General features: G+C 54.3%; 1 protein-coding gene across 3 annotated transcripts in view; it reads left to right on the top strand.

Moving 5' to 3' along the window:
- Nucleotides 1-26,424, top strand: part of GLI2 (GLI family zinc finger 2) — a 256,391-nt gene that overhangs the window by 40,882 nt on the left and 189,085 nt on the right. For all 3 annotated transcript variants that reach the window (XM_081576000.1, XM_081576002.1, XM_081576003.1), the window contains exon 2: nucleotides 24,439-24,619. In XM_081576000.1, the coding sequence (XP_081432126.1) occupies nucleotides 24,469-24,619 (151 nt within the window). In that variant the 5' untranslated portion in view covers nucleotides 24,439-24,468. The remainder of the gene's footprint in view (nucleotides 1-24,438; nucleotides 24,620-26,424) is intronic.

Raw genomic sequence — 26,424 nt, forward strand, 5'->3', positions numbered from 1 at the left:
CCACTCCAGACCACATTCTACTCTGTATCTCACTGTCCACAGTTGGGGCCCCCTTGAGAATTCTCTGACTCTTGCCAGGCTTAAAATCTCTTTTCCCAAGGCGGAGTCTGTGCAGAAGTTGAAGGAACCACTCTCCACTTCCATTACTATACCTGGACATGCTGCCTCTTGCCAGGATTGGTGGGCATGGATGGGCACAGGGGTCTGGGCGGGGGAACCTCTGTCCTGCCCACCTCCCCTTCTGTGATACTTCCACACTGAGTCAAGCCACGTGTAAACAGGAGCCTGCTCAGCATCTCATGCTGTTTAACCCGCTGTGATGAAAGCTGCGGCAATTATATTTTAATTGAGATGCACGCTGCTTCAGCAGACACAAGACAGCTACAGCTACTGCTAATTAATTTTCTTCCGAAATGACAGCATTTAATGATTATGCTCCGTGATGCTCATGATACGGATGAAGTTTACCTCTTTGGGTGCTATTCAGTGGTTCTACCCAGAGGAGGTTGGGGACATTCTCATGTGTCTTGCAACGCATGTGGCTTCAGACGTGAGTAGACAGTCGTGCCCCACAGGTGGGCAGTTCCTGTTCCTCAGGGCCTGGAGGAACTTGCCCCCCGCCCCCTCAACACACAGGCCAGGGCCTCTCACTGGCCTCCAGCCCTCTGAGGCAGGAGGACTGAATGATGGAGAGTCTGGGGTCTGGAACACCCCATATGTAGACTTGGGTTTTAAGTGTGAACTTGGACAAGTTGCCCTTAGCCGTCTCACCTATAAATGGGAAAAACACTGTTTCTCCCTGGGGTGACTAGGAGGCCGCACAGACCCGTTGTGTACCACTGGCAGACACCATGGGCCCTGTGGACACAGGCATGGCTGGGGCTGAGACAGACCCTGCCGGCTGTGGAATAGCCACCTTGACCCTTCCCCTGGGCTCCTGTCACTCTGTGTCCCCCGGTGCTTGGCTCCTGGGTCTTTTTAAATGTCAGGTACAAATTCTTGTTCTTGGTTCAGCCCTGCCTGGGGGCTAGGACCGTCCTGTTAGTGAGACAGGGCCCCCGCAAGCCCTCTGAGATGGGACTGAACCAGATGCTGGTTTTTGTAGCCACGGCAGCTCCTGAAGCCACGCCAGCGGCAGCAGGTGCCAGGCAGGTGGGGGATGGCATGGCGGGGGGAGAGGGCAATGGCTTTGAGTACCTGCTGGGCGCCTGTCTTGACACAAATGGACACATTTAATGCTTTCATTGTGGAGTGGTTTGTGTTATGCCCAATTTCTAGATGGAGGAAACTGAGGCTCAGAGAGGTGGGGTTATGCAGCTCATGAGAGAATCCAGTTCTGTCCGACTCTACACCTGACCCCTTCCACTCTGCTGCCTGTTAATGGGCAGCCCCGGTGGGCAATGGGGAGACCTGCAGCGTCTGGCCCTGGGAGGGACTGGTTGAGGTCGGGTAGGACAGACAGGTGTTAAGAAGGTAAGATAAGTGTGTGTATGTTGGGGGTGGTCAGTGTTTCTAGAATTCAGGGCTCTGGTCCAGGACAGTCTCTGGCAGTGGGTCATGGAGATGCTGGTGAAGCTGGGGCCGCACTCCCAGGAAACACCCCAAGGTCACCTGCACACCTTGTGTCCTAGTTGAGGGGCTCTCCCACCTGCTTCCCCAGGCACCCTCTGTGCTGGGGTGTTGGCAGTGCTCTGTGCCTCTTCCTGGTGTGGGAGGGCTCCTGGAGAACCTGGGGGCTGTGTCAGGGGGCTCCTCTGACACAAGCTGGGTGGTGGGAGGCCTGTGGGGTGGGCAGCTGGGGATCTTGAGGCAGGTCAGAGTGGGCTCTAGGTCTCACTGTTTCATCCCCTTGACTCCCCTCCAGTCCTGAACCCTGGATGTGCTGTGAGGGGAGGGCTGCCATTGGGAAGGGAAGGTGAGTTCTGGGACGATCCTGCTGTGCAACGTCTTCCCCTCTCTGGACTTGAGGTCCTCATCTGGAAGATAAGAGTTTGGTGAGGGATTCCCCTTCAGCTGGAAATATTAGGCAGTAGACTGGGAGTGTGGTGTTGGAGACAGAGGAGTTCAGGGGCCAGATGGAGTTGTGATGGACTGCATTCTAGAATGGGGGAGAGATCCTGCCATTCTTCCTTCAGAAAACCCAGAGGAGATCTCTTCTGTGAGCCCGCCTAGCCGAGGGTCATGCAAGGGTTCAGAAGTGACCAAGAGCTAGTCCTGACCCCTGGGTGCTGTTCTAGGAAGGTTGGTCCCAGATGTGTCCGGGAGGCCTGGCCACTGCTGCTGGCTTCCCAGGGAAGGCTGACCAGAGTGGGGAGAGCCCTGGACTGCCTGCTCGCCCCAGCTAGGATACATGGCTATTTTCCTCCTGGGTTCTCAGCAGACCCCTGGGCCTGCTCCCCTGCTCCCCTCCTCTAGACCTTTGTGCAGGGACTAGGGGAGTGGGGTCTAATCAGGAGCAGCCCAGTGAGTCTTGCATGGCAGCTGCTCCTGTGGATAGAGGATGGGATGCAAGGGGCCTGGCCAAGACCCCAGACTCACTGCTGGGCTCTGATCCCCACCACCCCATCCAGCTGAGAGCAGGAAGCTGTGAGGTCCAGAGGAAGTGGCAGGGTATAGGGCTGCAGAGGTGAGGGGCTGGGTGTGGGGGGCATGCAGGCATCTTGGCAGCTATTCTCCCCAAAGGGGCAGAAGGATCACTGAGAGTGGGAGGGAAGGGTGCTCTGGGGCCAGCCTGTGTGCCGTGGGCTAGGGATCTTAGGGGGCTGCACCGGGAGCCCTGACCAAGGAGGGTCCCCTTTGCCCCCAGCCAGGGCATCTCTCACCAGGAAACCCCTCCTCTCATAGCTGTGAAGCTTCTTTCTTAGAGGGACACCACCTCCATGCCAGCACCTCCCCAGTGGTAAGCAGAAGCAGTGCAGGCAGAGAGTGTCTAGGGAGTCCCATACCGGGGGCAGCTCTGTGTGGAGTGTGTGTATTTAAGTGTGAATGGGTGCGTGTGAATGAGTGTGTGACTGTGGGTCTGTGTGCAAGTGTGCATAAGTGTGACAGCACGAACCAGTGTGTGTGAATGAGTGTGTGACTTTGTGAGTGTGTGTGCTTAAGGATCGCATGAGTGAACATGTATAAGCTTGTGTGAGAGCTGATGGGGAGAGTTGATGAGTATGTGTGTGTGAATGTGTGAGAGGGTGGGTGCTGGAGGAGGGTGAGGGTGAGGGAGGAGGTCCCGTGTCCCCCACTCCATGCCTGGGGCTCTGGCTCTGTCTCAGCTGCAGGGCTACAGCTGTATCTTCCGGGGCAGAGGGTGGAGGCAAGTGGGGGACCCGCAGGCACCCCCAGCCCCCTTGGGTCTAAAGGCCCTTCCCCTGCACAGCCTGGGGAGGAGTGGGTCAGAAGGGCATGGTGGCAGCTGGAATAAAACTTGGGGATCTCAGCAGACATTTCTTTCACGTGGGCTCCCTGTTTGCGAGATGGGAATGAGGGCATCTGAGCTGCAGCTTAGGGAACCAGAGCCCAGCACGGGCCAGGTGGAGATCGGGACTTTCAGGTGCAGAAGCTGCTGGGGAGTCCGCGGGGCAGGCAGGGACACCTGGCTGACCAGTCAGCCTCACGGCCTCTGGAACCAGCCTGACCGGGTCCTCAGAGCCTGGGGCTGCCCTGGCCTCCTCCCTATCCTGATCTCCTCCCCGTCCTGGCCTCGCCCCTCACCTGTCATCGAGTGCTGATTTCTTTGACAGCACCACCTCCCCCCCAGCCGCTTCCTGGCTCTTGTCTCCTGGCCTGGCCGTGTCCCACCCCTCCTGTGACTCAAGCTGCACCGCCCCGCCCCGCCCCCCCCCCCCCCCCGTCTGTCCTGACACAGTCTTAGCAGCTCACACCGCCGCCCCCGCAGCCAGAGAAAATAATTAGGGGAGTGAAGTAGGTTCCCTGCCAGGTTCCCAGGACAGGTGACGTATGTGGGGGTGGGGCTGAGCCCTAGTCTCCGTGGCCTGTTTCAGGAGGGTGATGACAGGGTGACAGGGCTGGTGAACTGCTGGGCTGGTGCTCTGCCCAGTTCTGGGTGTCTGGGGGACTCGGGTTGTACACGTGGCTGGTGCAGCGAGATCAGGGGTAAAGCTGCCTCAGGACCCCTCTCCCTGTGTTTAGAGGGTGTGCAGCAGGCTGGGTGTCCTGAGCAGGGGTCTTCTATCTGGGCCAGGTGAGATACCAGAGACTTGGCACCCACTCCACACAAACCTAGGGCCTCCTGTCTGCTTGTCCTGCTCGTGGGAGCTGTGATAGGGAAGCCACGGGGCAGGGCTAGAGATACTAGAAGTGTTGTAAGGTCTCCTCTGTTATGTCAGCAGAAGTGTGGGTTGAACCAGAGGAGGGCAAGGCTCTGGGTCCAGCCTGCAGTTGGTTTGGGCACCAGGGCTGCCAGCCTTGCCAGAGGGATGGATGGTGGATGCTTCAGGGGGAAACAGATGTTAGAGAATCTTTATAAAGAAACTCTCCGCCCCCGGGGTGACTGTCCCATGAGGCAGGCTCTCAGGGCAGAGCGAGGCACAGGGGAGGGAATCGGCACCCCCTTTCCGCACATCCATGCCCTGCCCCATGTGAAATCACTCTCGTGTGTCAGTGCAAGGATGCATGTGCCACTGGCTGTGTGTAGTACTGGCGACCGGCAGCCAGACAGATACATCTCCAGCCTATGAAGTCAATACGATTGTCCCTCTATGTTGGCAAACCAGGAGCCATGTCCTGGGAAAGGCCAGTTGGCTCCATGGCCTCCTAAGACAGGCTATGACCCAGGAAATCCTACTGGGTCCTGTCCTGGCCTGGGGAGTGTGGGAGACCCCAGCCAGGGCTGAGCACTGGGGCCGGGACCTCCTGCAGCCTGTGCCTGGCTTATCAGGCCCTTGTGGGCATCCTTGAGTACTGAGCCTGGAGCAGGTTGGGGCCTAGGGGAAAAAAGTTATAGAGTCCAGATACTGGACTCCAAGAAGGAATCAGGATGGCCCAGCTTGGAACATGGACCTGGGAGACCTGGAGGGTCCAGGCCCAATGTACCTTCCACCCTCCCCGCTTGGCAAGAGAATTTAGACTCTCATGGTTCAATGATAGTTATGGTTGGCATCTACTGAGGGCTTTCTCAGTGCTAAGGGTGCCATGTTATCGAGTTCACTGCGTACAGAGACATTAACCAGCTCACCAAGGACACACAACGAAATAGGGGCAGGGCTGGGGTGTGACCCTAACCACTGGATGGTCCTGCCTCTCCAGACTCTCTCCAAACCTGGCAGGGTGCAGGTCAGTGCTGTCTGGGGTCAGCGTGTGTTTGAGTGTGTCTTTTTGTGTGTGTTTGTGTCATGGGTGTGTTTGAGTTTAGGCAAATGGGGAAAGAAAACAACACCCGCGTCCTTCCTTGGCTTCGCAGACATCACTGCATGGGGAAGGAATGTGGATTCAGCAGAACATTTTTTTTCTCTGTAGTACGTAAATATCTTGGGATTTGTCAGTTCTCAGAAAGGCATCTATTACTCGGGTCTTACCTAGCAGTCGTCGCCGAAAGGGAAGCCTGGTGCGGACACACACACACGGACACACACACCACACACACACTCCCCCCCCCCCCACTCACACACACTCACACGCACACTCATGCACACACACACACCCTTTAGCAGCCGGAAAGCAGATGCTTCAAGGATTCGGATGAGGCAGGCGTGTTGAGACCAAGGTCTAATTGCTGGGCTGCGCCTGGGAGGTTGGAAGCCACCAGCCTCGTGTCATCTTCCGTTCCTTTCTGATAAGCAGACGGCCATCTCTATGGGCACGCAGGGCCCTGGCGGGCTGTCCTGTTGCTGGAAGGAAGGGTGGGAGGAGAGGGGAGAAAAGAGAAAAAAAGGAAAGGAATGAAGGGAAGAGTAAGAGAGATAAGGGAGAGGGATGAAGAGAGACAGACCACAGCTCAAAGCAGGATCTGCGGAATCTTTCCAGGGGCAGGGGGGTGGGAGGGTGGGGTGGTGGCTGTCACTCACTCCACCTCCCCAGCAGGCCGCCTGGGATCCCAGGGGGATTATGATCCTGGAGGCCTCAGTTTCCTAGGAATAGATGGCGTCACTGGCCGCTACAGATAGGAAACCTCGGCTCAGAGAAGTGATGACTCCTGCCAGGATCTCCTGGCTGGTAAGTGGCCATGCTGGCCTGCGAGTCTCCTCTGACTGGCCCTGGCCAAGCTGTCCCCTTCCTCTAGGAGGACACTGTTCCCCTGATTCAGGTCCCCATAGCCCTCTCTGATGGTCCCTCTCAGGTGAGCCTTCCCCATGCTCTGGGCAGGATAACCCACTCCTTCTTTCACCAGGAGTTACCATGTCAGTGACACTTGCTGGTGGACCTGCCCCTTAGTCCACCCTCACAGCTGGATTCCTCCTCGGGAGCTCAGAAACTGCAGAATGAGGGGCTCAACCCAGTAGAGGTAAAGAGTAGGGGCTTGTGGGGGGACCAGAGGCCATCTAGAATATGCCATTGGCTTGCCAGGTGTCCAGGAGCCTTGGTTTTTAGAATGCAAAGCTTCACAGTATAAACAGACATTGATCCTAGCTCCCTTTTGCTCAAAGATTTCAATGGCCCCCGGTTCCTTCTGTATCAAACCCAGACTCGGGCCCCCACTCTCCTTCAGTGCTGCGCCGTCCCTGGCTGTCTCTTGCCTCCTGCACTTCTCAGATCCTGTCTCACCTTTCCTACCTGCTGGGGGTGTAGGCCTTGCTGTGAGGCCCCAAGGGCAGGCTCCAGGGCTGGTAGGCTTCAGGGATCCATTTCTGTCCCCAGGGCCCAGCCCACAGACCCCAAAATGTGCTGCCTCTCTCCTGGCACTTCCCAGCACTCTGGGAGCTGCGCTCAAGGGGCCAGGAGTCTGGCTCCCATGGCAGCTCATCTTTTGGTCTCTCCGATATCCTCTGGCTGCCTTTAGCTCATCTTCACACGACTGCCCTGCTCAAGTGTTGCTTCCCCTCGCTTGGGACCTTGGTTCCAGTACGTAAATCGGAGCCTGAGGAGGCCTGAAGGATGCATGTACAAGTTAGAGATGTGGAAACTGAGGCCCAGACAGAGATGTCAGTTCTCCCAACTGGTCGTGGCAGAGAGGTCCCAGGGCCCAGTTCCCTTCTCCCAGTGAAGTGTGGTGTTCAGCTCTGGGGAGGGTTTTCTGACTTGTTTCTGAGCAGTGTTACTTCTCTGGAGAGTCTCAGGAGCCTGGCAAGGTGACCCTGCCCCCCTGCGCCCACTGTCTGCTGACTGCAGCGAGGCATCCTTGCCTGCAGTTGGCTCATCCCCCACTCCGAAGCTCCCACCTGTCTTCAGTGAGTCCCCCTCATGTCTCTTTACTCCCCATGGTCTCTTGGCAGAAGCCTCTCTTTGCCAAGTTTCCTCATGCAGAACACTAGCTGGGGCTGCCAGGAGGGTGGGATGGGAGATGGGAAGCCAGGTACCCAGCTGGGGCCAGGCCCTTCCAGCCTCTGTTGTTGGGGTCTCTGACCTTCAGTTTACTCGTCTCTAAAGTGGGGATCAGAACAGCACCTTCCTTCCACAAGGGAGTCAAGATGCAAACTGGTGCCATGTAAGGGGCTCTTATACGGGAAGGAGCTCAGTAGCTACAAATCCCCCAACTCAGCTTTCATCTGGATATCTCAAAGGTGTGGCCATTTCAGCCAAGACTCTTGGAACCGAAAAACAGGACCCACACAGGTAGCCTTCTCATGGTGGAATTTCATACTCTGGGGGTGGGGTGGATCCTAGGGAGTTAAGGAAAGGGGGCATTTGTCGGAAGCAGCAGTCGTGTCTGCACCGGGCATACTGAATTGGAGGCGTGATGTCACTTCTGGCCTGGAGCTTGATCTTTCTGGCAGCTTCTTAACGGTGAAGGGGCTGATGGCACCCAGTTGCGATGGATGGAAGGATGCTTGACTGCTGGGGGAGATGGATAGAAGGATGCTTTGCTGCTGGGGGCACAAAACCAGTTTCATTGTTGGGGGCTCTCCTTTTACCCTTAATGATTCTTTTGTTCCATGAGGAGTGGGAATGCAGCCCCCAGGTCATTTTCCCGTCAAGTTTAAGAGATGTTGTACAGCACATCCAGTCCCCTTGAGGAAGAAAGAAGGTGTTTTTCTATAATATCAGCTCCTGCCTACTCTTGCCCCCAAATCATCACCACTTGGCCTTTTCTGTACCTACTGCTTTCTTTCTGGGCCCTTCCTCGATGGCACTCTGTGGCCATTCTGTCTCCTGGTGAAGAAAGGAGGCAGGGGTCCAGAGGGCCCACCTCCATCTCAGAGGTTCTCAGCACAGACTTGCCTGACCTGGCCACAATCCAGCACTTGTGGGACCTTGGTCATGGGCAAGGATGGTTCAGTGGCACTGGCCAGGATTCTCTGAACCAAAGGAAAACCAAAGCAGCCAGCACAATTTTCGGCTTTTGAACATTTCCTTTGGGAATGACTGGAGTGGGCCCTTGGTAGAAAGGGAGATGTAGGGGGAGACTGAGGTTTTGAAGATGCTTTTCACAATATTTCTGATAAATTCAGTTTGAGGCTGCCCAAGATGTGGGGTCAGCCTGGAGGCTTCTAGCCCAGTTTCCTGGCTTCTGAATGTGAGGGGCCTCCCTTAGGATGGAGAGCCAGACACCCTGGTGGACACTAGACTCTGTGGGGGCTGTGGATGGAAAGCAGTCAGACCCCCTGGCTGGGTCTCCACTGCCTGGCTTCTCTCGGTCCTGGTTTCTCCTCTGTGAAGAGGGAGGTAGTGTTGCTTCAGCGTGAAATGTAGGGAGGGAGACTTACCCTGGTGACCCTAAAGGGAGAGTCCTCTCTGCAGGCAGAGGAGTTGCGGGGGGGCAGACCATCTTCCTCTGTTTGCCCTGCTGGAGTTGGGGTGCTGGAAGCAGCAGCCCCCATTCTGAGACCCAGGAGGCCCCCTCCCAAAACTGGTCAAGGACACAAAATTGTTCCTACATCCCTGTGCTTCATAGTTAGAAGGAAGGCTAGATTTGTAGTTTCTGCTGGTATTTTCTTTATTTTCATTAATAAATAACATTTTAATGGAAAAAGCAATATGATTTTTACATTAAGGAACATTGCCGAAACCTAACGTGACTCCACATGCCGTCATCCTAACAAGAGTTTTTTTCTTATATATTGTTTCCAGTTTATTCCCCAGTTGCAGTTATGGGATGCATTCAAGTTTGCTTTATTTTCCCCTCCCATATGATCTCCAACATTTCCGTATTTCTGTCTTTGTAACAGTGACCTAACATAGCTGCAATACTGTTCCACTGTGTTGCTAAAATACAATATATTAAAAACAATCTCCCTCCTGTTAACATGGAGGTGGCTGCCAGGGTTTTGCAAGCATGGCTGCAGGGAACATGTTTCATGTGCTCTGGTCTGTGGCAGCATCAGGGAGGCAGGCCAGAGGCTTAGCAGATGCTTTACTGCAGGTGGTATGCTTTCAGTAGTCATTGGACTGGCTGGAGTTCTGCTTCCTGGTACATCCTAAAGCCACACACCACCCAGCAGGTGCCTTCTTCGTGTGAGGTGCTGACTAGAAGTTTCATAGACAGGAAATCATGATCATTTATAACAGCCCTGGAATATCAAATTTTTAGCTCCATTCTCCATCAAGAGAGTCTAAGTAAGGAGCAGCAGAGTCACCTGCCCATGTGCAAGTTGTTCAGTTGTGTCCGACTCTTTGCGACCCCATGGACTATACAGTCCATGAAATTCTCCGGGCCAGAATACTGAAGTGGGTAGCCTTTCCCTTCTCCAGGGGATCTTCTCAACCCAGGGATCGAACCCAGGTCTCCTGCATTGCAGGCAGATTCTTTACCAGCTGAGCCACAACGGAGGTTCCAGCAAAAAGCTGACTCTGGCTTTGGGTCCAGTATTCATTGTACTGCCTCTCCTTCTGGCATAAAGTAGTTAGCTCCCCATCCCTGGGGGGCGGTAATCAAGAAGAGGTTGGATGGTGAAGTGTCTCAAGTACTCTAGATGAGAGTTTCTCTGTCTTGGCAGGGTAATTCTCTTCTGTGGGGAGCTGTCCTGGCCATTATAGGATACTTAGCAACATCTCTGCCTCTCTACCCACTAGCAGCTAGCAGCACAATTTGAAAACAATAAAAAATGTCTCTGGATAGTGCCAACCCATCCCCTAAGAGTCAAATTCGCCCCCAGTTTCTCACTTGCTGGAGAGGATCCCTGAACTGTACAGGAGGTTGGTCATGGGCTCTCAGGACCTCTGGGACCTCTGAGGGGCTCTCTGCCTGGGAGGATCCCGTGATGGACTCTGTCCCCATCAGTGGGTGGTTGATTGGAAGGAATGAGTGTGGTGCCATCATGGAAGGAGTCTTGGGACCCAGGTTCAGGAAGGGCCTTTTCCACACGTGGCCCCAAAGTCTGAACCTAAAGCCTTACATTTATGTAATGTGCTCTGGGGTGCGAACCCCACTGCCAGTAAGGACGATGGGTGACAGACAGTCCTGTGACTGGGGGAACCTAACTCTTTACCTTCTCTGTGGCTTCTGGCCAGTTTGGAGGACTTGCCTCATTTGAGGAAACCCTACGTGTCACCTTGACCTCTCACATGGGCTGAGAACATCCTGGAACATCTTCCCAGGGGCAGTCCTGTCCGGGAGTCCATAACCTCTCGACTCACACATCAGGTCTGGGCGGCGGGGCTGGCAGGGAGACTGTGATTTTCAGGGTTGCGTGTAGACTTGGGCTTTAAAGAACTCTCATTTCCTCTCCGGAAGCCTTCAAAAGGCCTGGGAAACAAAAGGGGCTTGATTGAGTGTGCCTCGGAGAGCTTCATCGAAAGTGGGAAAGAAAAGCAGCATGCACTCCAAAGCCACTTCATTCTGCATGTGGTGTCACGCCAAGAAACGCTGAAGTAGGGGACAAGCAGAGAGGCATGCTCCGTGTTATCAGGAGGGTGTGCACTGGCGGTTAGTCAAGGACAGCTGTCAGCAAACTGTGTAGGGATTTTAGCTCCCCGTCCCCCAGATTCTCCCCTTACTCCCCTCCTGCCTCCTCTCTCCAGCCCTCTCCATTCCTGTACCCTTCTGGTTAGAGATTAACTTTTTATATGACAACCACTTAAGGACTGACCTTATTCCAGGGCACTTTGCATTTAAATAGGCTGTTCTTGAAAAAGCTTCCAAGAAGTGACTCTCTAATGGTAGAATTTCAGATAGTGAGTAGAGGCGGATTTTTTTTCTTTTTTTAAGCCGGAGAAATGACTCTGGTAGAATTTCAGGTAGTGAATTCTATCTGGCACCTTCTAGGCTGCATCTTTCTGTCAGGGTCTCAGGGTCAGTTAAATAACTATTAACAGCCGTCGACTGTGTGGCAAGCACTAGTTAGGGAACGGTTTAGGAGATAGCTGATTTAGGAATGCTGGGTTTATCACTCTGATGGCTCCCACTCATTGCACATTTATAGGACACAGAGTGTGTGACGGGCAGAGTGTCAGGGTCTGGGAGCAAATGTCAAAAAGCTGAACCACCGAGAGAGATGGTTAAGCAGAGGGCTTGAAGTGTCTCCTGAGCACTGTGTTGACATGGGAACCCTGGAAGCCCTCCTGGGGGAAGTGGCTCTGGCCTTAACATTCAACGTATAAATAGGAGTTCATTGAGTAGGGATGGGGAGAGCATGAGCACAGACACTGACAAATGGTGTCTGTGGGTTGCAGACTTCTGGAAATATCCTGTGTGAAGGGTGAGGTCTGAGTTGGTGGGAATAAGGCTGAGGAGGTAAGGAGGCCTTGGGGGCCAGGTGCACCCTGGTATGTAGTTTGGGCATCTTTCCATGGGTTGTGGGAGCCAACAACAGTTAATGCTCACCCTCTGCTGGACATGGCTTCAAGGCTCTGAGGCCCAGGCTCACTGTCTCCCATTCACTGTCCAGACGTTGCCCTCTATCGACCTTAGCACACCTTTCTGCACTTCACCTGTCCTCCTTTTGAAGATGCTTATTCACCCTTTCCTCCAGGAAGCCCTCCCTGACCTCCCTCAGGCTAGCTCATGCCCCTTATGGAGCCCTGGGACGTCCCTGGTCTCCCTGAGTGGGCGGGACCTCAGGCTCTAGTCAGCCAATCCGGGGTCAGGTCCCCAGGCCTGGGGAACCAGACACCTGGTTTGGGCTGTGATGTGTGACGGCCAGCAGATGGGAATGGAAAGAGGGTGTGGGGATATGAGGGCGCCAGGGTGTGCAGGCCCAGGAGAGGTGGGGACCAGCTGGGCAGGGTCCCAGTCCCACCCAGGACAGCTTAGCAGGCACTGAAGGCAGGGCACTCCTGTTGGCTTTAGTTGTCAGGGTGGTGCTGGCGGACTCTGGGGAAAGCCGGTGGCTGAGCCTGGCAGAGGCACAGACAGAAGAGCTGAGTGCAGGCATGGCCTGGGCTGTGGGGGAAGGGCTCTGGCTGGGCAAGTTGGAGCAGGGTGCTGCGCAGGCCGAAGCGGGAGATGCTGGGCCACCCACCCGCCCGGTTCTCCCTGGAGCCTTGAGAGCAGAGCAGCTGTCCCAGATCTGCAGCCAGCCCTCCCCACCCTGTCTTGCTCCCTACCCCAGGCCCAGCATCACATCCGTGGAGAGGGAGATCTCAGGTCTTTGGAGATTGTTGGTGCTCAGTACACATTTGCTGGTTCATGGACACAGGTGGCTTCGATCTGTTTACTCATGTCCTGTCTCTGCTTCCCCCCCGGCCAAAATCCCTGTTTCTGCCCAAGTGTGGCATCGTGTGACACTTCCGAGGGTCCTGCTTGCCCATCTCACTGGTGGGGCACTGAGACCAGAGATGAGCAGACACTTACCCAGAGTACTCTTGGGACAGGGGAGCGATATGGTCAGCTGAGGTCGGTGGCTGAGGCATGAACTGGTAAGGAGCTTGGGGACGGCTCTTTGGCATCGTTGGCAAGGAAGGGGCTCTCTCTGTATGTGAGCTGCCTGGGTAGGGGGCTAGACCAGGTGACCTCTGGAGACCCTTCTTGGTGCGAGACTCTGGGATCAGAATGAAAAAACTGAAGGGGTTCAGGAAATGTGCTTTGGGCCTTGGAGGGGCTCCTTGCCTGGCTGCCTCGAGATGCCCAGGGTCCTCAGCAGACCTAAAGCCAGAAATCAGACCAAGGCCTTCTCCTGCTGTGGACAAGTTTAATCTCTTCCCGTAGCCAACTCAGAATTGCCCTCGCCACCCAGTTGGCAACCGGGGCGGCCCAGCCCCTCCCCAGGAGAGCCTCTGTGACTTGGGTCACTTGTGCTGAGATGTTTGTTGAGATGTTTGGAGAGATCTGTTCTGGGTCTGCAACCACCCCACACCCGCCATCCCGGACCTGGGCGAATGCTCCTCTAGAGGCTGCATTTTGGTTCCCATTAGAAGGATGTGGGATGGCCATTTGCACCAGGCCTCTTAACGTGAAAATGCCACTCTGTAACCTACAGTTCCACTGAGAGCAAAGAGCACCTTAGGATATGGTTGTTCAAAAAGCACCTTTTAACCGATAAATACTCCCAAGTTTTTATTTGTCTTGAAAATGATGTGTGCTTATTCATAGACTTGGGTGCCCAGCACTGTATGTGGCAATCTTCATGCTTCACTTCCCTGAGCAGGGATTGAACCCTCTGCATTGGGAAGATGGAGTCTTAGCCACTGGACCACCAGGGAAGTCCCTGGAGACTTTTTTTCACAGCCCAGCTGGCAAACACTGCCATTAGAAGTTGATGACAGCCCCTTGTCCTAACCTCAGGGCCAGCCTGAGCTCCAACCTGCCCCACCCCCAGTGCTGCTGGGTCCCCAGGAGCCCCCAACCTTGTGGGAAGGCTGAGGGGAGGCTGGGTGGGAGAAGAGGTGGATCCTTGCATGCTTAGGAGCCAGAGAGCATTTGTGTGTTGAGTCAGTCATCAAACAGGGACTCAACCTTTGTCTGAACCTTTGTCTGGGGCAGGCGTTGCAGGCGTAAAGGGGGCGGCCATACGACAGGACTCAGAATACAGCGACCCGGGAGCATGCCCTTGGGGGACATGAGGCAAAACTGGCCTGGTGGGGGTTGGCCAGTTGGGCTCTGCGGAAATAACACTTCAGACAGAGCTGGAGGTGTGTTAAACTGGGCGACTGTGGGGTGGAACTAGGGGGGGCGACGAGCCTGGAGGGGCAGATAGGGACAGATCCCAACGTGGCCTTGGTGCCGTAAAGGGATTCGGACCTTGTTCTGTGGTTCTTTTCCCCACCTCAGAGCTTCCCTCGGGCATTTTCTCCACTTATTGGGCCTCTGTCCTTGTGTCTCCCCCGCCCCAGGTTCGGACGAAGGAGGCCTTGGTGCCCATGGCGCCCATGTGCCCTCCACTACCCCAGAGCCCTGCAGGCGGAGGCCTTGCGCCTGCCGGCAGCCTGCCCAGGGCCGTCTGTTTCTCCTCCTCTGGGCAGAGGCGAAGCTTGTTTTTCCTCCCCGCTTAGGAATCGCGCCTCAGAAGCACACAATGCAGCTGTTAAAATATCTGGGTCTGTCCGGGCGGCCGCACAGCGGGCTCCTTGTTCAGCTCGCAGACAGCGGCCCCACGGGGGCTGAGCTGGGAGCCCGCCTTTGCCAGCTGCCTGCTGGTGGGGATGTCGAGCCGAGACCCTGGCCCTCGGGGCTCTGCTGCTTTGGGACTTCCACAGGGGAAGGGGACAGACAGTGGCATTTGGAATCAGCACGATAACACATTCTAGAAAGATGCCAAGCTGAGAGTTTCCTCATTAGACCCCAGATGTCCAGACACCTGCGGTGGGTGGGAGAGGATGGAGAGGAAGGGGGCATCATGGGCTGTGGGGTCCAGGCTCAGAGGGGCCTCCTGCCGCTGCTGGGACTGCTGGGGGCAGGTCTTCCTGCCCCAGTGGGCAGATGGGTGGGTGTCTGGCAGGGACTGCAGTGATGGTAACGTGGAGAGCATTTGAGTGGGGGGGTCCCGTGTGTACCAGGCCCTGTGCTCTTCATCCTTATCCCGAGGGAGGCACCATTCTCATCCCCATTTTACAGATGAGGAGACTGAGGCTTAGGGAGGAGTTGGTTCTTATCCACAGCTCCAGGTAGAGCGGGATGCAAGCATGGACCTCCTTTCTCCAGGGTCTGTGCTCCCTGTGTCCCCTCTGAAGGTGCTGGCTGCTGACATGAACAGAAGGTGTTGTCAGTCTCAGGAGCAGCACAAGGAGGTGGGTGAGCTCTGATGAGGGCTCGGGTGAGGGGTGTCAGGGTAAGCTTCCCCGATTTTAGAGCATGGCTTTCCTGGGTAGAGCTGGGGGGAGGAGAGAATGTTCTGGAAAGCAGTGGGATGAAGAGGTAAGGGGGATGGAGGCAGTCTGATGTATTCAGGGAAGGAGCCCAAGTGCAGGTGAGTGGAACTGCAGGGTTCTCTGAAGAGTGAGTCACCAGAGAGCTCTTACCCTCTCCCTCCCAGAAAGAAAAAGCCTCTTGCCCAGCCCCAGCCCTCCCAACACCCTGCTCCCCTTGTCTGAAGTTGGCTGCTGGCTGCCACCAGAGGGGCCTGTGTTTCCTGTCGTCGGGGCCTCCCTGGCTGCTATTCTGGTCCAGAAAGTCAGTGTATTAGGGTTATAGTCTGCTTTCCTACACACTAGCGAGCCCAGGGGCTGGACAAATGAGGGAGCTTTCATAATTAGAAAAATACATTCAAGGAGCGATAAAGAAGCAGGTGCCCATGAGGAGAGTGGTTTCTGCATGGTGCCCATCCCTGGCCACAGGAGGACGGGGAAGGCTTTGCACATCCCCCAACCCCCAGCCCCCAGCTCTCAGGCCTCTGGTCTGAAGTTCCTGGCAGCAGCTGGGGTTGTGGCAGCCAGGCTGGCTGGCTGGTGTCGCAAAGGTGTGTCTGAGACCCAGCAGGCATGCCTCCTCACTGAACCTTGGTCTCCCCCAATCCTGTCTTCCTTGGAGAAGGGTGCCCACCTGCAGATGTTCACCTGCCTGGTTGAACTTGGGCCAAACCCCACTGAGGACACAGTGTTTGCAGTGCTGCTGCTGTAGGGTGTTCATGGCCACGTTGGGAAGGTTGACTGCAGTGATGGTAACGTGGGAGTAAGGAGGATGCTCAGTGTTACAGGGCAGGCTCAAAGAGGGAAATCACCTGGTCAGACACACAGCAAGTGTGGACTGCACTGGCCCAGGCACAGACATGTCTCTCACTCTGGGAGAAGAAAATGCACACGTTTTAAAAGAAGATTCTTTTGTCCCTGGCCGTGAAGGGCATGCAGAGCGTGCTCAGCCTAGTGCCGCCCTAGGGAGCCCTCCCCTCACTCCCTACCCTTTCCTCTCAGGATGGAGAAGGGATTGTCAGTTTGATCCCTGGGCAGCGGCTGAGTTGAAGTCTGTATCTGTCTCCCTCATGCCTCCGACATAAGGAACCAGGACGTCCTTTGTTTCCCTGTGGCTGGACTTAACACTGTGGTGCTCGTCGGGTGACCCTTGGATCTGGAGCGCCCTTTAGAATGTCCGTTTTCCAGATGGCAACACCGAGGTGATGGGAGATGAAAAGACTCAGTCTTCCACTCATGGCAGAGGTTGGACGAGTCCTCGGGAACTTGGGGCCATGAGAGGGAGAGCGTCTGCTACCATCTTTTCAGCTATAATGAGGTTATAATTATTATTACCTTTCACCTGCATTTTCCACTGCAGGAAATTTCATGTGTTTTATCTCATTTGATCATAAAATAAGTCTGTGATCAAGGCTGGGCGGTTGATTATTATGTGTTTGTGTACCCGTGGTATATGTGTGTGTGTGAGTGTGCATATCTCTGTACACATACATGCACATGTGTGCCAGTGTGTGCGCATGGTACGTACATCTCTATGTAACTCTGAGTGCACATGCGGACAACCCTGTATGAACGTATGACAGTGGGCATGTGTGTGTGTGTCCATGCTCACGCATGTGACTGTATGCATGGTCGTGGTCACTGCTGTAGGTTGTGTGCCCATGCGTGTGGGACCCGGGCAGCATGCTGAGATCAGGCAGGAGATGAGCACGCCAGGGCCTCAAGTTGGCCAGCATCGCTAGGAGAAGAGGTTTCATCCCTTCCCTGGAGACGGATTTCGCCTGAGGAAGACGCTCTGATTCCTGCGACTCGCTCATTCAGGAGAGTTCAAAGCAGCCCAGTGGCAGGAGGGAGTCTGGGTTGCAGGGTTCAGAGTGATTCGTTCATTCTGCTCTGATAGTTAATTTATTCTCAAGCCAGTCCTTTCACTCCGAGTGCTTCATCTTTGCTGTGCTATGGCCTCCTCCTCAGAATAATGCTTCATAGTATAAAATGCATAGGATTGGGAGAGATAAATCAGGAGCTTGGGATTAACATATACACAGCACTATATATGAGACAGATAAACAATGAGGGCCTACTGTATAGCGCAGGGAACTACACTCAGTGTTTTGTAATAACTTATAAGGGAAAGGAGTCTGAAAAAGAATATATATATAAATATGAAAAGTGAAAATGTTAGTTCTCAGTCATGTCTGATTATTTGCAACCCCATGGATTGTAGCCTGCCAGGCTCCCCTGTCCATGGAATTTTCTAGGCGAGAATACTGGAGTGGGTAGCCATTCCCTTTTCCAGGGGATCTTCCCAACCCAGGGATCGAATCTGAGTCTCTTATGTCTCCTACGTTGGCAGGTGGGTTTTTTGCCATTAGTACCACCTGGGAAGCCCACCTATATATATATGTTTATATAAAACTGAATCACTTTGCTGTACACCTGAAACTAACACAATATTGTAAATCAACTATGTGCTGTGCTTAGCCGCTCAGTCATGTCAGACTCTTTGCGACCCCATGGGTTGGACTATCGCCCGCTAGGCTCTGTCCATGGGGATTCTCCAATCAAGAATACTGGAGTGGGTTGCCATGCCCTCCTCCAGGGGATCTTTGCAACCCAGGGATCGAACCCAGGTTTCCACATTGCAGGTGGCTTCTTTACCGTCTGAGCCACCAGGGAAGCCCACATCAACTATACTTCAATTAAAATAAAAAGTGTTTAGGATTATGAAGGAGACGGATTGCACTGACTCCAGTGAACATAGGTTAAGAGGTGTGCTTCTTTGCTGGCATGGCTGGCAAGGTCAGTGGGGAGGTGTCTAGTGCTGACCCTGACCTTGAGCCAGCGCCGTGGTAAGTATAGGTAATGCCCATGGTGTGAGCATATCTGTGGCTTGTGCTGGTGGCAGGCTCACAGGCACTGTGACTTTTACCCACTTTCATGCCTGAGGGAAACATCAGATTTCTGTTTCAAATTACTGAAGAATAGCACCTCTTTCCTATCTAGGTTCTGCAGCCTTGCTTTAATTGGAATTTATCAATTATTTGGAAGCTGGAAGCGATCTTATGAGCACCCTGTGTAGTTTTTTCTAAACCTGCCTGTGTATCAGAAACATCCATGGAGCTTTTGTAAAAGTTCAAGTATTTTGCCCCCCGCCCTCCGCCTGGATCCGTGGCATCAGAATGAATGATAGCAGGAGAAGCCCCAGGGGTGTTTTCAGAGGCTTCAGGTGCTGCTGGTGTCCCTGAGGGGCTGGAGTGCCGAGAGCCTGGGGGGCAGGTGACCTGTGTGCAGCTCCAAATAGAAAGGGGACTCCTCTTGGCTCTGGGTCTAGCCCCTCACCCCCTTCCCCAGCAGAATCCCAGGAGTGTGGCTTCCTGGGTAAAGTGGGGGTGTTGACTCTCTCTAACCTGCTGGGGGCTGTGCTCTCAGACCCTTTTGATCCGGATCCTGTTGCGGAGGTGGTGGGCTGTCCCCCAGCACAGACCACAGGCCGCCAGCAGGGGTCTGGGGACCCGCGGCCCCTCCCTGCTGTCCCCAGCTGGCCTCCTGGAGCCCAGGTGAGGCTGTTGACAGGCAGAGTCTGCCCCAGAGGAGCTTCAGGGAGTGAAAGTGGCTGCCTGGGACCCTGGGCGCCTGGTGTTTACCCAGAAATTGTGCTAATCCCGGTAATTCCTGTGATTTACACGGCCTCTCGGCTCTGTCTGCTGCCTTCCTCTCCTGGAGGAGAAGGAGGGGGAGGCCCAGAGCTGGTCTGCAGAAGATGAGGCTTGTGACACAGAGGTCCCTGCAGGCCCCACCCCAGCCCCAGCGGGGTCAGTTCCCCACAGGAGCTTGTGGAACCCTAGGCATTCCCAGCCCCACTGCTCTCTGGGGCATGGCAATCTGAATAAGTCCACTCCCACCCACTGTGTCCACCTGGTCCTGGGGTGGCCTCGCCTTGAGGCTTCGGACAGCATTCCAGCCAGAGGAGCTGACCGTGGACCTAGACCCTCTCCCTCTGTGGACAGTGGCTTTGGGCTGCTCCCCTCTTCCTCTGTAATGATCCGGATGCTGCCATCTGCTTCGATCGTATAACAAGGTGGGGATATTGGTGTGAGGCAGCTGCTATACCCCAAGAAAATGCTCAGGCTCTTCCTCTTCTTTCCAGTCTCCTCATGTCCCTCGACAGAAGTGGTCAAGGTCCCTTCTTGACTGAGCCTCTTTATCTGCCATGGCAGCCCTGACTCTACAGTCCAAGGAGTCTGAGTTGCTGGCCTCAGTTTCCTCATCTGCCTTTGCAGCTGCCTTCCAGAAGCCTGGGTTTGGTCACGTGGACTGACCCTATGGGTGCCTTGAGTCCTGTCCTGGTTTCTGGTCCCTCAAGCCTGCTTCCCTCCAGATGCTGGCCGAGTTCCCTGGGTCCATTTTGTCCCGTTGGCAAGGGGTCAGACCACGTGCTTAGCTGGACCTGGGGACCCAGGGGTGCAGGGCCCTGTCCTAGCTTGGAGGAGGTCATGGTTCAGTAGGGTGGATGCATAGCAGATTGTGGCCAGGCTGCGTGAGAGGGGTCCGACCCAGGGGAAGGAGCCTAGCCAGCTTCCAGCCTACGGCAATGTGAGGCACGAAACTCATTGTCTACAAAGAGTTATGGAATAAAGAGTTAGGGATGAATGTACAACTACCAACTCCTCCTTCCCTCCATCAGCCTCAGTGGACCATACTCCCTTCAGGGCCATGATGCTGGCAGGCAGCCCTGGAGAGAGCCTCAGCTTTTGCCTATCCCTTGGCTGGTTGTCCCCATTCACCAGTCTTGCTACCTTAGATACAGCCTTAGGACAGGGGCCATGTTGAATCCCATGGGCTTCTGGCATAGGGCTCCTCACACTCAGTTCAGTTCAGTCGCTGAGTCTTATCCGACTCTTTGTGACCCCATGAATCGCAGCACGCCAGGCCTCCCTGTCCATCACCAACTCCTGGAGTTTACACAAACTCATGTCCATCGAGTCGGTGATGCCATCCAGCCATCTCATCCTCTGTCGTCCCCTTCTCCTCCTGCCCCCAATCCCTCCCAGCATCAGGGACTTTTCCAACGAGTCAACTCTTCGCATGAGGTGGCCAAAGTATTGGAGTTTCAGCTCAACAGGTCCCTTAATGCTTCCAGGGAATTCTGGGGCAAATCTCTTTGTACTGAAGGGTCCTCACTTGAGGAACAGTTTACCATGATGCTCCAGAATACAGCTTTGTGCCAGGCAGCCTGGGTTCAAGGCCTGGTGCAGCCACTTTAAGCTGTGTGTCTTTGGGCTAGTTACTCAGCCTCTCTGAACATTGGTTTCTTTCTACATAAATTGTTGCAAGGATTAAATGAACTCACTCTTGCAAAGAGCTTGGCACCTAGTAAATGCTCGTTCAAGGTGTGTTGTTCCAGCTATTATTTTGTCTTTACTTCTAAATTCAAGATGTGTTTAAGCTCACCTGAGCTTCTTGGGATGAAAAACCAGATTGTTCACAAAATCACTTGTATTTCCAAGAGCTGTGATTTCCTGCATCTGAGATGCACTTTCTTTGCCAGGCATTCTTGAGAGGGAGTCCCTGTGGCTCAGTTGGTAAAGAATCTGCCTGCAATGCAGGAGATCTGGATTCGATCCCTAGGTCAGAAAGATCCCCTGGAGAAGGGCATGGCAACCCACTCCTGTATTCTTGCCTGGAGAATTCCATGGACAGAGAAGCCTGGCAGGCTACAGTCCATGGAGTCACAAAGAATTGGAAATGACTGAGCAACTAACACTTTCACTTCCTGAGTGGTTGCTCTGTGCCAACCTGAGTGGGGAGCAGCTCTGGACCTGGTGGTGATGATGAATACAGTATGGGGGTTATGGGGGTGCTGCAGGGGTCTGGAAACAGAGGTGACTGTGATTGGGAAGGAGTTGGGGGGCTTCCCAGAGGAGGTGACATCTGAGTGGCGTCTTGAAGGAAGAATAGGAGTCTGTCATACAGAAAGGGTGATGGGTTTCAGGTGGGCATGCCAGGGTTAGGGTAAAGAGCAGGGTGGGATGAGGATGCTGTAGGTAGACCCAGGAAGACTTTATCGGAAGACCACGGGGCTCAGCAAGGCCTTGGCCAGAGGAGGGATGTGATCAGATTTGGTTTGGAGAAGGTGCCTGTCTTTAGGAGGGAAGGTGCCCTGGAGGGGTACCCAAGGTGGGATGGAGCTGCCTGTGACCCAGAAGGGAAGGACGTGGGGCAGAGAGGCCCCACTGGTGAGGTGCTTTGGGGGTGAAATGATGTCCATGGCAGCTGATCAGATGAGGGAGGAGGATGTGGGAGGATGGTGGCCCAAAGTGCCGGCTAGAAGGCTGGGAGGGGTGGTTCCTGGGCCCAGGCTAAGGGGGCAGAGAAGGTGGAGCAGGCGTAGCCCAGGCGGTGTTGGTGCCGCTCAGACAGCCCGCATCTTACAGCACAGATTATACAAATAGGCTTAAAGGATCAGCCAGTGATCCCGAAATCTCAAGGCCAGAGGAAACCCTGTAACTCACCAGAACCCTCAGGGAGATCTCTCTGTCTCTCATCTATCCGGGGTTTTCTGGGTGGGTGTTTTCAAGACTGAAACCGGATAGGCTGGCCCGTGAGATAAATTCAGGCAGTTCAGAGCTGGGGCCGTCTGCCTGGCAGGTCAGCCGAGCTGCGACCGCCTCCTTGCCTTACACCCAGCATTCTTTTGCACTCCCACTTTCTATTTAGAAAAACATGAGAGTATCGCGCAGACTTTTAAAAAGTGACATTCTAGGGCCTGTGGATGTAAGATTTGAGACTCCTAGAAAAGGAGCTGACCACTGCCTTTGGTTTCTGCCGCCCATGACCTACAAGCCCAGAACCTTCTCTTCCCGCTGGTGTGGAGACCTACTGCCTTCTTCATGAAACAGCGGCCAAGGCCTCCTTGGCTCTCTTGAGTGGCTCCCCCGTTTTTTACTTCTTTTATGGAAAAACTTCCTGACTCAGTGCCTGTGCCACCATCTCTCCCTGAGCCTACCTGGGCCCTGGTCACTACCGTGCGGCTCCGGGGCCTCATGGAGTCTCTGATGGAGCTGACTGCTGCCAGCTGTTTCTTTCTTGGTTGGAGTCCAGGCCCCAGCACACCCCTAGAGATTTTGCTCTCTCTTCCTTTGCCCTCGTCCATTCCTGCTCACTCTCCTTGGCTGGTTTGTTTTTTTTCTCCTGCTAATGTTGGAATGCCCTGCGTCTTGTTCTGGAACTTTCTCTGCCCTCTCTCTTGGAGATCTTGCCCTGGGCCTGCCATATTCCCATCTGTAACCTCCATCTCTCCCTGAGCTGTGCCTTGTTTCTAACAGTCTCTGCTCTTTTTTTTTTCAATTGAGGTACAGTTGATTTACAATGTTGTGTTAGTTTCAGGTGTACAGTGAAGTGGTTCAGTTTTACTTATACACACATTCTTTTCATATTCTTTTCTGTTATGGTTTATCACAGGATATTGAGTATAGTTCCTTGTGCTATATATAGCAGGACCTTCTTTCAGTCTTTGCATGTCTTTTTTTTTTAATAAATTTATTTATTTTAGTTGGGGGCTAATTACTTTACAATATTGTAGTGGTTTTTGCCATGCATTGACATGAATCAGCCATGGGTTTACATGTGTTCCCCATCCTGAACCCCCCTCCCATACTCCCTCCCCCTCCCATCCCTCTGGGTCATCCCATTGCCCCAGCCCTGAGCATTTGTCTCATGCATCAAACCTGGAATGGTGTTGTGTCTCAGACTTAACATGGCCCAAACTGAGCACGTGCCCTGAACCTACTTCTCACCCTGTGCTACATCCAAGCAAGTGGCTCCATTGTGCAGTCACTCCAGTGCTCAGCCAAAAATAGGACCATTTTGACCTACCCCTGTTCTTTTAAGAAAATTGGTTTTCAAATGTCTGTTCTGTAATAATTGATGCAAACCCTCAATTAGCAGTATCTGTGTGTGGGGAAGTATCACTTAGTAAAACGCCTGCTTGTGACCCCTGAGCCCTGTGTTCCCTGGGTTCCTCTCTTAACCCATGACAACTCCTCTTTCTCTCACACCCAAGCGAGGACTGTGGGCTCTGTCTTCAGAGCCACTGTCCCTTTAATCCAAACCACCATGTATCTCCCTGGGTCATTGCACTCAGACCCCTTCCTCCCAGATCTGCTCTCTATACACCTGTAGGGTGACTCCTTTATACCGTGAGTCCTGTCACATCCCCCTTCTGCTCGAAATACTCCAAGGGCCTGCACTCAGCTTCTTGCTGCTTCTTGAACAAACCAGCCTCCTCCCACCCAGGCCGGCAGCTCCTGTCCCTGCCCTGTGACTGCTACAGTCTCCCTCAGACCCTCATGTGGCATCCCATCCCTTCCTTAGTGAGGCAGGATGGTGGCCTTCCTGCCCTTCCCATGCTGCTCTAGCCTGCCCTTCTGCTTTCCTTCACATGCCACCTCTCACTAAGGGGAATGGTATGTTCATTTATCTCTCCCCCACCTTAGTTATCATGTCTCCCAAGTAGGATGTCAACTCTGTGGGTTGTGTTCTCAACAGCAGGCACAACACTTGATGCATATTAGGGCCTTGATAAGATATTGACGAATGCATGAGAGTGATTAAATGATGAAAACTGTTGAATGAATGAATGAGCAAATGGATGAAAGAGTAAATGGACATACATGTGAGTAAGTGAAAGGTGGACCTGGTGAGCAGCTAAGGAATGGGAGAACGAGGGGTTTTCTTTGAGGACCTCCCTGTTGCGGTCCTTGCATTGATTTTTCTTGTCCTGTGAGTCTGAGATGAGGGGCATTGCCTTCTGACTTCGTTTATCGAGGTAATTCTTACTACTTGCCATGTGCGGGACTAGGAACTTGTTGCTTAGATTTGAAAAATCTTGGGTAACAGTGAAAATGCTTGGCTGCTGTCAGTAAGGTCATTTGGAAGACCAGTTGAATCTCAGAATGAAGAAGACTCAAAATTAATTAAACCCTCCTTGGCAATGATCAGAGGAGGAAGCTGTTTGCTTTTGGAGTGCGGGGCGGTGGCTGGGAACCTGGGTTGGTGCTTCCCGGCTGGGTCTGGGGGACATGTTGGTGATTGCCTTTGTCTCCCCCCCAGGGCTGCCACCCAGGACTATGTGCGGCTAGGATGGAGACATCCGCCTCAGCCACGGCCACGGACAAGAAAGAAGTCAAAAGTGGGATCCTGGAGGGCCTTGCTTTCCCTGACCCCAGCAGGAAAGCCTCGGCCCTTGCAGTGGCCACAGCAGCGGCGGCGGCGGCGGTAGCTGCCCAAGGAGGTACTTGCTGTTCAACGCACTTGGCGGGCTGGCGGGGCAGGGGAGGTGTTTTTCATGAGCCCATTTGAGATTCAATGAGACGAGTGGTCGATGTCATTGGGCAGACATCCTGGGTTCATGGGGGGAGCCAGAGGGTGCTCCAGGTTCTGGGGACCCCAGGCACTGCTATGGAGGCCTGCAGGTGGATCTTGGAGGTCCAGCTCCCCCAAATCGGGAAGGGGGGTTTGGACATCTCGGGCTCCATCAGGAAAACGGAGATGGAAGGGATGGGAGGGAGGTGTGGGTCTGAGGGGCGGCCCGGGTGTGTGTTCCCTTGGCACACATGTGCCAGAGAGGCGGCTTCTTGCCTCTGGCCTGCCAAGGACTATTTTGGAAAGTAATTGTCTCCTGATCCCTTCTGGCTGTAATTAGAGGGTCAGGTACGGAATTTAGCATCCTTAGGTGAATTTCTGGCCAACTTAATTATAACAGAAGGACTCCCCGAGCCACAGCCTCTCATTTTACTGCCCCAAAGAGAAATACGCTCTGGTTTCCACTGGTCTGTGCCAGCATCCCGTTGGGAAAGTTTGGCGGGAAGGCAAGACCTCCCCTTGTGTCTGCGCGGTCCATCTGGAGGCCACAACACTATTTCTGTCTCTGGGGAATGGAGAGACTTAGATTTCTTTTCTTCCCCTTTTTATTCAAGCGCATTTAGTCATGCCCTGTTGCTTTTGCCACTCAAGCGCAGCTCGGAAGCACAGCTCAGAGGCAGCAGTCGGGGCGGGGTGGGGGGGGATTGTGCCTTCTCTGGAGTGGGGTGTGAGTGCTGGCTGCACCACTCACACGTTGATGTACACAGATCCCAGGGGGCTTTGTTCCAGGGCAGACCCGCAGTCAGTGAACAGAGTGAGGCTGAGTTTCTATAATTCTAACCTGTGCTCAGATGGTGCTGGGCTGCTGGGCCGTGCTGGGTGCAGCTTAGAGCTAGAGCACCGAGATTTGGAAAGAGAGAGTGGGTAGGATTCACTGTTTCCATGAGTGAACTGGTCGTTGTTACCACATTGTTTTTATTTTTCCCCATGATTCTGAGTTGGAGGTCAACTGTCAGGATGTGTGGCCCCAGTCAGTGGAAGGAGGTCCCAGGCCAACCTTCTTGCTCCGGGAGGTGGGTACTTGGCCTCCTGCCCTGTGTGATGTCCCTTGACTCCAGTCTCCTCTAGGAGCCAGGCTCTCCAGGCCCTCCCTCTGTGAGGGGCCTGTGGAGTGGAGGAAGGAGCCAAAGGCCAGGATGGACCCCATGCACGGGTTGTCAGGGAGCCAGGGCATGAGTGGAAGGAAAGGAGGGATGACCCGGGGCGGGGGCCTGCGGTGGTCCCACTGCTGGCTTGTCCTGGGCCTGGCTGGGTCTGCATTTGGACTGTGCCTTCCACTGGCCTGTGGTGACGTCTCAGGCTGTCTCTCTGCCTGATGCAGAGATGCGTGGGCCCCTGAGGCCTGAATCCCCTGGGTGCATCTCTGGCCCACCCTCCAGGCCCTCAGCTGTCCCCTCCTTGGCCTGTGTCTGCCTCTTTGAATCCATGAGTGGATTGTGAACTGCCATGCGGCACGCTTCACTGTCATGTCCCAGTAGCTGAGAACAGACCGAGGTGGTAATTAGGGAGTAATTACAGAACAACTGGGGAGAAAGACCTTGAACATCAGACCTGGTTGTCACTGATGGGGCAATAACCACAGATGCTTGAGGGGGTCTTGGTCTCTTGGGGGCGGGGGCAGGCAGTAGACCTAGAGCTTGGGTTGCAGTGGCCCCCCAGAGGCGCCTGACCTCG

This window comes from Giraffa tippelskirchi, chromosome 3, assembly GCF_054371585.1.
Source record: "Giraffa tippelskirchi isolate mGirTip1 chromosome 3, T2T-mGirTip1v1.2.pri, whole genome shotgun sequence".
Lineage (NCBI taxonomy): Eukaryota > Metazoa > Chordata > Mammalia > Artiodactyla > Giraffidae > Giraffa > Giraffa tippelskirchi.